The sequence below is a fragment of the Aptenodytes forsteri genome, unplaced genomic scaffold (genome assembly GCF_000699145.1).
Source record: "Aptenodytes forsteri isolate BGI_AS27 unplaced genomic scaffold, ASM69914v1 Scaffold15, whole genome shotgun sequence".
Taxonomy (NCBI): domain Eukaryota; kingdom Metazoa; phylum Chordata; class Aves; order Sphenisciformes; family Spheniscidae; genus Aptenodytes; species Aptenodytes forsteri.
In genome coordinates, this window is record NW_008795129.1 from 14,784,926 (window position 1) to 14,797,820 (window position 12,895).

At 40.7% G+C, this 12,895-nt stretch overlaps 1 protein-coding gene across 1 annotated transcript in view; it reads right to left on the reverse strand.

Annotated features, from left to right (window-relative positions):
* LOC103897901 (VPS10 domain-containing receptor SorCS1) overlaps positions 1-12,895 on the reverse strand; it is a 217,192-nt gene that overhangs the window by 81,052 nt on the left and 123,245 nt on the right. The window contains exon 6 of the mRNA XM_009278079.1: positions 7,016-7,080. Within this exon, the coding sequence (XP_009276354.1) occupies positions 7,016-7,080 (65 nt within the window). The remainder of the gene's footprint in view (positions 1-7,015; positions 7,081-12,895) is intronic.

Below are 12,895 nucleotides of genomic sequence, written 5' to 3' on the forward strand. Positions count from 1 at the left end.
AACGTCCTTCTTGTAGTGAGGGGCCCAAAACTGAACACAGTATTCGAGGTGCGAGCTATATAGGATCAGACCTCTGTTTCCCACCTTGTTTCCTCCCCCCCCCATTGTTTCCTTTTACTTCCACAGGCACACCAGCCACCTGGGAGACACTAAGAGGAGACTGCAGTGCCGTCTTACTTCCCATGCAAACAGGTTATCTATCCTGAGAGAACAGGGAGGTAACAGGACGGGTGCTGCTGGGACCAGCCAGCAAAGAAGATTAAAGAATCTCCTCCACAAGAAATTTTAAAGAGCAGGCCAGGTTGACATCCATTAGAGGTGACTGAAGTTTTTTTGATCCTGTTTTAATGGAGGAATGGGGACCATGTCTATTTCTTCTGTGATCACAGGAGTCTGTACAGCATTTGATTGTACCATTGATGAAGATTTACTAAGGCAATTCCTGTGAACTTTTACAGTGCAATTCTCCACGGCTTCAATTCTAAAATGCCAGTAATAACTACTAAAGGGCAGAGCACTGAAATTGCTTAAGCTAATCTCCCAAACAGCCAAACCCCGAGATGTGCACACTAAGAAAAGCTCCCTCTGCTATGGGAGACAGAAAGAAGGAAAACAGGTTTCTTGCAGTGCCTGGATCCCTCTTTTTTTCTAAGGGAAGTTTTGCTGTGCTCACATTAACTCAAGGATTTTGTTTCGGCATTTGATTCTCATGGACATTTTATGTGATTCCACTGGCAGAGCTTTGTAATTTAGCATTAATTAATGTCAATTAATGTATTCAGTTGCTAAGTTCTGGAATTAATTTCATTAGTTTTCCTGCACAGATGTTTTCCCTGCCATAGGTAATTAGGACATTATGCTTTTCAGTTCCAGAACCCTCACATCCAACAACAGCTGCTGGTTTTAATATACAACAACAAAGTCATGCTGTGCCTGGAGAGAAGAACATAGCAACTCCCAGCTCTTACACCCCCAGACACTTTGATTTTGACAGATTTAGACACCTAGAGTAGGATTCTTCTCAGGGAATGGCAGCTATTTCTAAAGAAGAAGCAAGAAAAGTCACAGAACACAAGAATGGAGGAGACATCTTGTAAGGGAAACCTCTGGCAAAATTAATCTGTTTCAGTGGTGAAAGAGAATTGCAAATGCTAACACATAGCAGAAGTTAAAAGCCAGGGGGACCCTGTGCCATGAAATATTTGTCTTTTCTGTTTAGCTCGAGCTCCATGCTAATATATTCTCAAGGGAAATGCATCCAGCCTGTCCCAGAGACATTTCTTGGCTCAGCTAGTGGAGATGGAAGGTCGTTGGTGGTTACTGGAGGTTGGTGAGCCTCTGCTAAAGTTCAGGGGAGAGTTTCAAATCCTTTCCTAAAGCAGACTAGGATACTTTGTTGCCGAGTGTTATTTTGTATGACATATGAAACCATAATACCCACTGCTTTCCAGTCTAAGCTTGCATGTGTATCTTTCAAAAACCTTATTTGATCATAAGCAGAGTCAGTGAAAATATTCACTGTACTCACTGTGAATGTATCATTCCTCCTGATTTTTATTTTTCTTGTCTTTAATTAATTGAGGAATGTGTCCTTCTCTCTACAAATAAATCCACTAAGGACAAATCAGGAGTTTATGCAAAGAGCATCCACACAGTCTATGACTTGTCTTCCAGATTTACTATGGAGTATCCCAGTTCATTACTGAGCAGCTTATACATTAGGGATAGTTTCTGCTTTTGAAGGATGACTGGCATCCTGTAACTAACGAACCGTAAGAACATGGTAGTAACATATCTCACTGAAAGACCCAGGCTTGTAACCCCTTTCCAACAGTGACTAATAACAGAAGCCTAGAAAAAATTGTAAGAATATGTCCAGGTGCCTTGGCAGTTCAGGTACACCTTCAGCATTCAGAACCTCCCATAGCAATGAGTACCACAATTTAATTAAACATTCTCCCATACATTAATCTTTCTACTCCTTTTTTGAGAAACACATAAAGTGACTGTTTTTTATCTGAATGTTGATTTGTGAAAAATTTATGATATGGGAATATATTCACAACTCTCCAGGACTCAGCAACTGCAAAGCAATTAACCAGTAATGAAGATCAGTGAAATGAAGCCATCCCATTTACTAACTACTCACAAATCTGTTTTTATCCTGCCGCTACTCTTTCTTCATTGCATGTTAGAGTCAGGAATCTTTCTTTACATGGGGAAGTATAACCTCTGCCATTTCTGGCATAAGGATATAATTAGAGAAACTAACAGATGTCATTCTCCAGGACAAATACTAATCATGATCAGGAAAAATACTAATCACGATCAGGAAAAAAATCACTGTGCAGGTTTAGGGCATTATGGGAATTAATTCACCACTCTAGCTGCATTAGCAAAAGACTGTCAGGTGAGGTTGCCTACTTGTTTTTCCCACAGCAGTGATTATTTTATTCTTTCTAGCAATGTTCTGTGAAAACAGATATTAAAGTCCTAGCACAACTTTGTGATTCAGATGCTATTGGCCAGATGCTCAGTCCCTGTTGACCAGCAAGCAGAGCATGCCTGCTGACCCCAGGTGAGGCTTTGGTCTTACCTGCAACCACAGCAGCACCTAAATTACCTTTCAATAAGAAAAGTTGCTGTGTAAATCAGGACAGCAGAAGAAAAGCAAAGGAAACAAAAGCACTTTTTAAATATTAGGAGCTCTCTAAATTTTTGCTAGCACATTAGAAAACCCCTTAGCGTCTTTCATCCACACTTTAAAAAAAAATAAATTAAATAAATTAAAAACTTCATTCAAAATCAATTGGCATCTATCTACACAAGCAAATGCATATCTCAGAAATGTAACAGTTGGTTTTCTTGACTTGCATCTATAGAAACTGTCACTTAGACATCCTCTGAGTCAGCTTTGCCATTCTGTGCAGGGCCAGTGGGTACCCCGTTAGCCTCCAAATGCCTTGTAGGAATCCATCTTTCTAATTCTCACCAACAGTCTGGATTCCTCAGTAGGGATCACCTGAATAAAAACTACCTCTCATGTCAATTAGCTTGAATCAGGCCTCACTGGGATAACCCTCCCTAGCTCAAATAAGATAAACCCATTAACTAAGGATCTTTCAGGACTTGATTATTCTTTACAAACCTAAACCCCACGTTCTTAAGTTTATACACCTTCTGAAAGCACTTCAAGCTGCATTTGAGCAAACCTGGATTTAACTTCCACCAGTCATTCTGCCTGCTGACTATGGTGGTGAATGTAACAAAGAGAAGCTTACCGTGTGGTTAAGAACTGTAGGGGATTAATTGTCTTACTGGGGTGTTGACCTGAAACCAGCCAAAAAAATTTCACAATTCCTGCTGACTTTGCCGGCTTGCCTTTGATTCTGTTCCAAAATCAAAGTGGAACACCAGGGACACCCAAGCGTACAAATGGAAATGTGAGATAAGGTTCATATGAACTTCTTCCAACCAGAAAAATCAGTTTTACTACTGTGCTTTCAGTCCCAGCTTGAATCGGATTGGGCCTGAAGCCTTTAAAAAACAAACAAAACCATCACATTTGACGAGATGAAAATTTGCCTGGTGCTCTCCAAAATTTACACAACAGGATTAAAAACAAATGGCAATGATTAGCCCTGCAAATCTGTCTCCATCAATACAACTAAATTGCACAGTCTTTATTCAGTTTGTTCATCACTACTTGCACCCTAGTTTAATGAGACACAGTGTGTTCAGAAGGAGTCCAGATTTTTCCAGATCCTGAGGGGAAAAAAAAGTAGGGAGAATGTGAGCTTAGGGACAACATTGCTAGCCGGATCCTCAGCAGGTGTAAATCAACATGCCACTGAAGTTATACTGATTTATGCCTGCTAAGAGACTCCTATTTTGGTCCTTGTAAACCTTTTACATTATGTATATAAACACAATAAATAAAATGCACAGACAGACCATAATCAGGGAGCAGAGATAGAGAGTTACTGGTGTTCTAGCAGGGAAAGCCCAATGCTAAGATTGTTGCCAATACATGTTCTCAAACAACCATGCCAGGGAGATGGGCTAACACTGTACTCTGCTGACATTTCTACTTCTTCTCACCTAAAGCTGCAGTTGTACTACTCAGCCTCTGCTGGAAAAGATACCAGCACAAGAATGAGGCAGCTTTTCTTATTTGTACTGAGTTCAGCAGGTTTTTGCTTAGCCCTTATATTTTCACTTCAGGATCTTTTATTTTATTGTACAGATTGTGTGGTTGTTTCCACACCACCCCCCTTTCTTTCCTTCTTTCTCCCTGCCTTGTTTTGGCACCTCTACCTTCTCAAATTTAATCCCTTTATTGAATTTTTACACTTGGTTAACTCTCAAAAGAGATATTCCAAACAAAGTATAAATAAGTAATTGCAAGAACATTAAAAAAAACCCAAAACAAAACACAAAAAACCACGAAAAATTATTTGCAAATTACCCTCAGCTTGGAAAAAAAGTATCTTTTTCACTTCAGCACACTTCACCCCATCACCCCACTGGCAGCAAGACACCTGCTTCATTCCAGAGGAGAAAGGTCTGTTCATCCATTGGAGGGTCATAGTTACTTCGTCCAGGAAAAGGAGACTGATTTAGTACTTAGAAGAAGGCTCTAGTAGCCAAGAGACCTCAATATACCAAGTTGGTCATGGTAACTAGAGTAATCGACCATATGCACACTCTTAGCCTGCCTCAGTCTCAAAATCCTGTGACCTGCTACCAAATGTCTTTTGGCAAAAAAAGCTGTCATATGTTCCAAAGTTACTGCTTTGAGCTACCCACCGTAGTCCTCTGCCAAAGACCAACGCTCCCTGGAACAATAGGCAAAACAAAGGACGCACTTACTGAAAATCCAACACTTTCTTATATTGCCGATGAGCTGAGCTGGGGACCTCCTGACTCATCAGTAGAAGTTTCATCTGAATGATTGGTTTGCAAGAGGGGTCACCACTGGCTGAAGGTTTGATACCACCGCTATATTTACACTAGTATTTCTGTCACTGCCTAAACAGAGAAACTTAAATTGTGCTGCCTCGCAACTAAGCCAAAATAAGTGTGCAGAATCGGTTACTAGAGCTCAGCTGGTGAGCAATAATTTGTTATTCCACTATTCTTTAGTAATATGGCTGACTCCTCAATGAGGCCAGTTTCATCTACCTGTTTTTCGGTTTCCACCGTAAGAGGTGTAACAAAGCCTACTAATTTGTTAAGCACTCAAGAAGTCTTTTGCAGAAATGTGCTATAGCCATGCAAAATGTTCTTATTACAGCCTAAGAACTCAAACAAGACCATTCAAGGCATTTGGAGTGTGGCACTTTCTCTGCCCACTGTAAGCTGAACATTCCCCAAAAGCATCACCAGAATATAGCTCCTTAAACACTGATTGTAGTGCTTCATCTCAATGACCTCAAATTCTTAATGCCTTATAACAGTAATGTTTTGTGCTGAAATAGACACTGTCCTGTTAGAATATTTCATTCTCATTTAGCGTGCCCCAAGAAATAGAAAGCCTCATGTTCCCAGCCTTGCCACCATGTTCAGGAAAGTGAAACTGAGAGGAGAAATAATAATCAGAGATCACAAATGATAAGAAATAGAGATAATACATTCTTTCACTTTTACTAATCTTGCATATCTTGAAATGGAAAGACCTTTAAAACTTTATGGTTTCTATCGCAACTGTTTCTTTTCAAAATTCATCTTCCAAAAAATTCTCTTTCATGCTAAATTTCAGTGAGTTAAAAAACTCATTACCTTACAGTTACCTTTTCAGACAGTTTTTAAGTTTCCGATGACAAAATACACATTTTAAGTAACACCACTGCATTGGGGGTACAATTCAGGGGAGAACTTTATCCATTTTTAAAGGAATTAATTGACTGCATCATTAATACTTATATATTGCAAATGGTAAAAAATCTGCTTGTTATGTTGCAGCAAAGCTGCTATTTACAGAGGAAACAATATGGAATTACAATGACAAGATCTATGGCAGCCAGGCTTTCAGTGTGATGCCTGCCTGAGGCAATCCAGTGTTGTGGAAAACAAATCCATGGAGGAAGATCTGCAAAGGCAGTGGAGCTCAAAGATAAATCTTGAGGAAGCATGGGTGGGAGGAGAAAAGGCCAGCAGGTGGTTCAGGGTGCCTGAGAGAATTTACAGCCAATTAGGAGAATATTTTGGAGTTGCAGGTAAAGGAGGCTCCTGGAATGGAGAAAAACACCTCAAGAGAGAAAGCAGGGAGGGAGAGGAGCTGATGAAAGTGAAGGATAATGACAGGACCAGCAATAACAGTGAAGAATACACTTAGGCTGGTCATTAAAAGGTTTCTAATGCCTCAGGGTGCCTGAGAGAATTTACAGCCAATTAGGAGAATATTTTGGAGTTGCAGGTAAAGGAGGCTCCTGGAATGGAGAAAAACACCTCAAGAGAGAAAGCAGGGAGGGAGAGGAGCTGATGAAAGTGAAGGATAATGACAGGACCAGCAATAACAGTGAAGAATACACTTAGGCTGGTCATTAAAAGGTTTCTAATGCAAGAGAAATGAGGTATTTTCAAAGGTAGTACCTAAGGCAGAGTATCCCTGGTCTGTTAAAACTGTAAAGCTGTGAATAAGGTGATATTATGTACAGTGTGAAACAACAGCAGCTAGACTCTGTGACCCAGGAACTTCTCTCCAATGTCATGTTCCCATGAACAAAAATCACGTAGGAAGAAAGAAAAGTGCTGTATATACTAACTCCAATTACTGCTTCTCACCTATTCTTCCTTACCATGTTCTCGGCTCCTTTCATAGCCTGTTAATCCCAACTTTTTGCCTTGCTGGAAAGACTTCTCTTCTGACAGACCTGCCTTGGAACAGTCAAACCCCTCATATTAAATGGGTGAATCACTGAACAGAAGTCAGATTTCCATCATGATATTGTGTGGTTACAAGAATATGAGGGCAGTCCAGAATACCACAATATTTGGAAGCTGATGTACTTACGACCATCCACTGTCTTTGCCTCCAGGTGCACGAGATCAAACTCTCTACCGGACCCCATCATAGACCTGTAAAAGACAGATTGATACAAAGGCATTAAAAACAACAGATACCATGAATGTCTGAGATAGTAATTCCACAGGAGATCCTGTTTAGCTGGACCTAAACTCATACTCACAAGTAAGAGCTGATAATTTTTAAAGCCATTTGGAGGTTTCCCTAAAATAAACTTGAAAACTTGAAAGAAATTCTACCATTTTATCAAATCAATGCCATTGTACTTATGAGTTCTTTATTTCTGACCCCTTTACTTCACTTCTTTCCACCTGGAGACTTGTTTCTGTTCTCGTTGGTGCCTGACGTTTTGACGTGTCTCCTGGTTTGGTCGGAAGAATGCATTTCAGTTCTGGATGGGATACAGAAAACTTTAATTGATGGGATAATAGTGTTTGCCAGCATAGTAATTATAGCTGTTCCTTTATATTGGACATTTTATGCACATTTGCTTAATTGACACTCTTAATGATCAATATTCCCTCATTAATTAAGAAATTTAAAAAACCCTTTTCATCCTGAGATATTTTATCACTTCTGATCTAATAACAGTGTTCCACTAATAAAAGAAATGTCATATGGACTCAGAAAATGACTGTTTGTTCACTCTGTATTAACAAGCAACAACATAAAGACATTGAGCACTGCAAATAAGGGGTTTATGGACTCCGGCTTTGTTTCCATTGCTGAGGTTTCCCTGGACTGGCACTGCTGGCTCAAGAACTCCCCGGGACAGTCCAAATGGCCAGTAGTTTGATGAACAGTCTGAATTATGGCAGTACTGACTGCAAGTATGTACCAATCCCATTGTACAGCAGCCTCAGCAGCATCTCTGACAATCAGCCTTGTTTCTGGTCTTGGTCCCATCATCCAAGTCATAATCCTACATTAAGGCTAAGGGTTAAACAACCAGTTTCTTGTTAGCTGCCTGACCTCCAAGTTAATAGATGCACGAGGGAAGACAAACATTCATTTCCAGTGATAGACAAATTAGATGCTGTTCTGTTCAAAGCCTCATTATTTTTCAGGAAATCAAAAGTGAGGTTCAAACAGTGATTTAGACCTTAATTCAGTTCCCACTGACTGCAATCAGAGGCAGCTCCAGCCCTTAATCATCATGTGCATTAACTAATAACCATTATAAAAATGTTAACAATAACAAGACTATTTGTGTCCTGATTAATCCTTAGCTTTGCTTGACAAAGTCTGTAACAATTCCCTAGCTAGAAAAGGTTTGGAATTTTTTGTTCTCCTCTGCTGGGGACTGGAAAGTTTCAGAAAAGACTGAGCCAGCATTCCTTTCACCTCTTTTCCATTTTTAAGAACATTTATGACGAGGTCTTTTCCTCCTAAACATTCAACATCCATTTAAAATCTCTACTTCCTGATAATTGACACCAAGTGGGTGGGAAGGGAGTACCTTCCTAGGGCATTTTTCCTTCACCTGCTATCATCAGCAGATTTAGGGCCAAAATGCTGGGCCTGCTAGTTACAATTCAGTTCAAGATAGATAGATGCCAGTGACAAACAGCTCCAAAAAACTGCAGAAGGACTAAGCTTGTAATTTGGCATATCTCCTTTTTACTCTTATTTCTTCAAGCGGGCTTTAAGCACACCTGGAACTGGGCTATTGCAGAAGACAGTACAGCTTTGTCAGTGCATTCCTCCTCCTTACCTGACGCAGCCCCATGGGGATGTGAACTCTCCAAAGAAACAAGGATTATATTCCACTGATTTGAACACTCTGTCTCTTCAGAGTCATGCAACAGTAGTATTCATCCAGCAGAGAACTTGTTGCCCTAATTAAAGCCTGTGAGTCTACAGTCAGGTGCTTTGTGAGTCTCCTCCTTACATTGCTATTCTGACCCCAAGAAACACCTCTATTGCATCTTCTCAGGCAAAGACAGTTAATTCAGAATGAGATGTCTCACTGATGGATGGGACGTGATTGTCACTGTTGTTTTCACTTGTGATATGAGCCATAATTTACATCAAACTCTTAAAAGTCTTAAGAGCAGCATATAAATATCTGGACCCACCAAGCCCTGAAAGTTAGAAGGCTACATCTGTAATGACCTGCATATTACTTAGTCTCACACAACAGCCAGTATTGAGACTGCAGAAGCTTCAAATCAAGGTAGAATTAAGCCATCAATTGTCCCAAGGATGTAGAGAACAAGGATGGCTGAAACATGACTAGCGATAAACATTATTCATCTACTCAAGGGCTTCTGTTCTTTTGATATCTCCTAACCCCTGCAAATTAGAAATGTGATGCCAAACGAAGATGAAAACTAAGGCCCAGAGAATCTAAGGGAGTTCCTAAAGTCAAACAGGACATCTGAGGTAGAGGCAAGAACCATATCCAGGTCTTCCTATCTGCTAGATCTTTCTTCCTACCTTAGAAAATACACATTCTATTGCTTTGATACATAATAGGCTTAATTTACTTGTGACAGCACAAGGTCACAGTCAGGCCCATAATATTAAATAACATGAACAATCGGTTGCAAAGGACAGGCAAAATACAAACACATAACCGCTCAAATCAATATTAGCTGTACATAGCTGACATCCAGAAACATATCACTCCTATCTGGATTCTGCTAAGAGCTTACTAACCAGAATTTTTTTAATGTCACATTTCCTTGTATCATGCTGTCTTATTCCATGGTAGCCCTGTCATATTTCTCTATACATCTCTCCATACCACCTGAAAAGCCACATAAAGTAATATTCACCTTACCCAGTTATACACTATAGATATTTAACTCTGAGCTAATCACACTCAACCCTCTTTGCAGGCAGTGAGGAGAAACAGGCAGTTTTGCACTGTGGTTCATCTGAACGGTGTTAGATATGACTTCATAAGAAGATAAACTTTATCCTAGAAAGGGCTGTTTCTTTCCATTGAATATAAGATGTCTGGACACCTACACTACAGACACCCACATGTGATCACATAAAGGTCCCAAAGCAGGCCTGAAGTATGTTTATTACCTACATTTAAAAACATGAATTACAGATAAACTATGGATTGTAAGTAAAGGGGAAAGAGAATGCCCTGGGCCGTCTTCTCTCTGAGAGAGTAATGTTTTATACAGCTTACCTCAGCTTTACTATTTATTATATGGCCTAGGAGACATTCAGAAATACAATATTGACCACAACGAGCATGTACAGCAGATAAATACCATGCTCTTGGTTGCACTGCACCTGAGAACACGCACTCATCCTTTTACACGCATAGGACAATCAGTTCTTAAAGCATCTACTGGAAACAAGGTGTTAGGAACTGTGGAATATACATCAGAAATCTTAAATTTTTAGTATGTCAACCAGACCTATCGCAACACTACCGAGCATGCAGCAACACTATTAGTGGGTTTTCTTTGCTTTTTCATTTGGTTGGGGGAAAAAAGGATCATCCTTAGAAGTTGAGCAGGACAATATACTTCTACAAGCCTGAGTACTATTAAGTAACAGTGTTAAGCCCATGGCATCAGTATGAAACAAAATGAATAAACCTAACTGATTACAAAGAAATTCCAGTTCTGACTGATGACTGGATTTGAAGGTTCTTATACCAAAACTAGAGTGATCAATAAATACAAGCTTCACGCATGGAAGAAGGAAACTACATGCTGGATTTGCCCTAGATAACACCAAAGCCTCAGACTCAGTGTTTCTAACTTGATAGAACTGCCCGCTCTGCTGCATGATCTTTTGTGCACATGGTCCATGCAACCTGGTCAATGTACACTTCACAAGCTAAAGAAGGAAAAGTGCTGTACATTCGATAGCTTATAAACCAAGCACCCTGCAAAGAACAGGGTGAACAGGTGAACAACACTCTGAGGCCCACTCAGTTACTGATTTCTCTCAGAAATTTCTCTAAAAATAAACATCAGTCCAAAACTTTGCCATGCCCTATTCTGAGCAACTTTTGTTAGCTATGCCGGCAGCACTTTCTTCTCATATTTCTCAATTCTGTTCTTCCCTTTCAGTGTCCGTTCTCAAAGACCAATCGTTCATACATCCACAAACTTTTCTTCTTGCCGTGGTCTATGTTTTCACTTTATGGTAAAATGCCAGCATGCCCTTTGTCTGTCCCTTTAATCTCAGGCTTTCTGTAATACTCCCTGAAACTTCAGTACACCAGGGATATGCTTGCAACACTTTCTGCTGAATGGTGCCTATTGTATTTTTGCGATTGGCTTTTTGTGTTTTCTTGGTATAATTGTCTGGATGTTTTGAAAAAAGAAAAAGGAAAAGAAAAAAAAAGACAAAAATAATCTTTTGGGAAAATGAGGATTTAAAAAAGCCAAGGGGAGTGCAAGGCAGTGACCTCACTGCCTTTACACAGAAGATGCTCACATTATGAAAAATGTAGGATCCCCACAGTCCTATTACAAAGTTGCTTCCTAAAATTTTAATCACCATCAAACCTGCTAAGAAGTCATCTGCACTTGAGAGCTTCACAAATCAATATCAGTAGCTGCAGTGCAGTAATTGCTCTGAATGCAGATTCTACATCCACCGTGAGAAGCAGCACAGGGAAAAGACCCTGAATCATCCTCTGGTTTAGAACTAGGCTGAAATAAACAAAAGCAGCCTGGCACTACCCATTGCACAGCAAACACTAGTTGGCATATTTCTGTAGTGACCAACCCCTTGCCATCTCTCTGTCTGAAACATTTCTAAAACCTTGGCTTCCTTGGCCTGTCAGCTCTTCTGAGCCAAGGAAATTCAATAGAGACCCTGTTATCCTGGGGTTTCCACCTCTTCTATCTTTTTTCACTTCTAGGGACAAAAGGAATTGTTTATGGATGCTGGGAACAGATGAGGCTTGCAAGGCAGTCAGACCACTCAGAACTGCAAAAAGGCATCATTGTGAAGATACCAAAAGCTTCCACTTGGTGTACTTAATTTCAAACCACCATTTTTCATAAACAAAGAACTCGAAGCACCAGACAATAAGGGCTCCATCTCAAGGCCTTGTGCATTCTGGAAAGTAGCTTTGGGTGCCTTTGATTTTGGATGCTTGACTTCAGACACAGTCACACCATATCTGGGACTACATGCACAAGAAGCTTGATCGAAAACTTTTCATATGTATTCCTTGTATCATACATGCTCACAGCAGCCAAGATCAAAGGTATTTTAAGCCAAGCAATAAAAGACAACCTTATTCAATACAAATGGCCCAGAATGAAAGGCTGGAAAAACAGAAGTGCTACTATGCCCTTTTCACAGACAGAACCAGTGCAAGTGTCGTTCATTCTTTTTATGGGGACAGAGATGCCATGCAGCGTTCCAATGTCTCAGAGGAAACAAACAAGTGCAGAACCAGGACTCCTATGACCATCCCTCACCTTCTTTTGGGGGGAAAGAGGTATGATTTGTTCATGCAGCAAAGGATGGCAGATCACACCACCAAGCTGAGTGGTGCAGTCGACATGCCAGAGGGATGGGATGCCTTCAACAGGAAAATGGACAAGCTGGAGAAGTGGGCCCGTGTGAACCTCATGAGGTTCAACAAGGCCAAATACAAGGTCCTGCACCTGGGTCGGGGCAACCCCCGGTATCAATCCAGGCTGGGGGATGAAGGGATTGAGAGCAGCCCTGCCGAGAAGGACTTGGGGGTACTGGTGGATGAAAAGCTGGATGTGAGCCAGCAAGGTGCGCTCACAGCCCAGGTGGCCAGTCGTATCCTGGGCTGCATCCAAAGAAGCGTGGCCAGCAGGTTGAGGGAGGTGATGCTGCCCCTCTACTCTGCTCTGGTGAGACCCCACCTGGAGTACTGTGTCCAGCTCTGGAGCCCTCAGC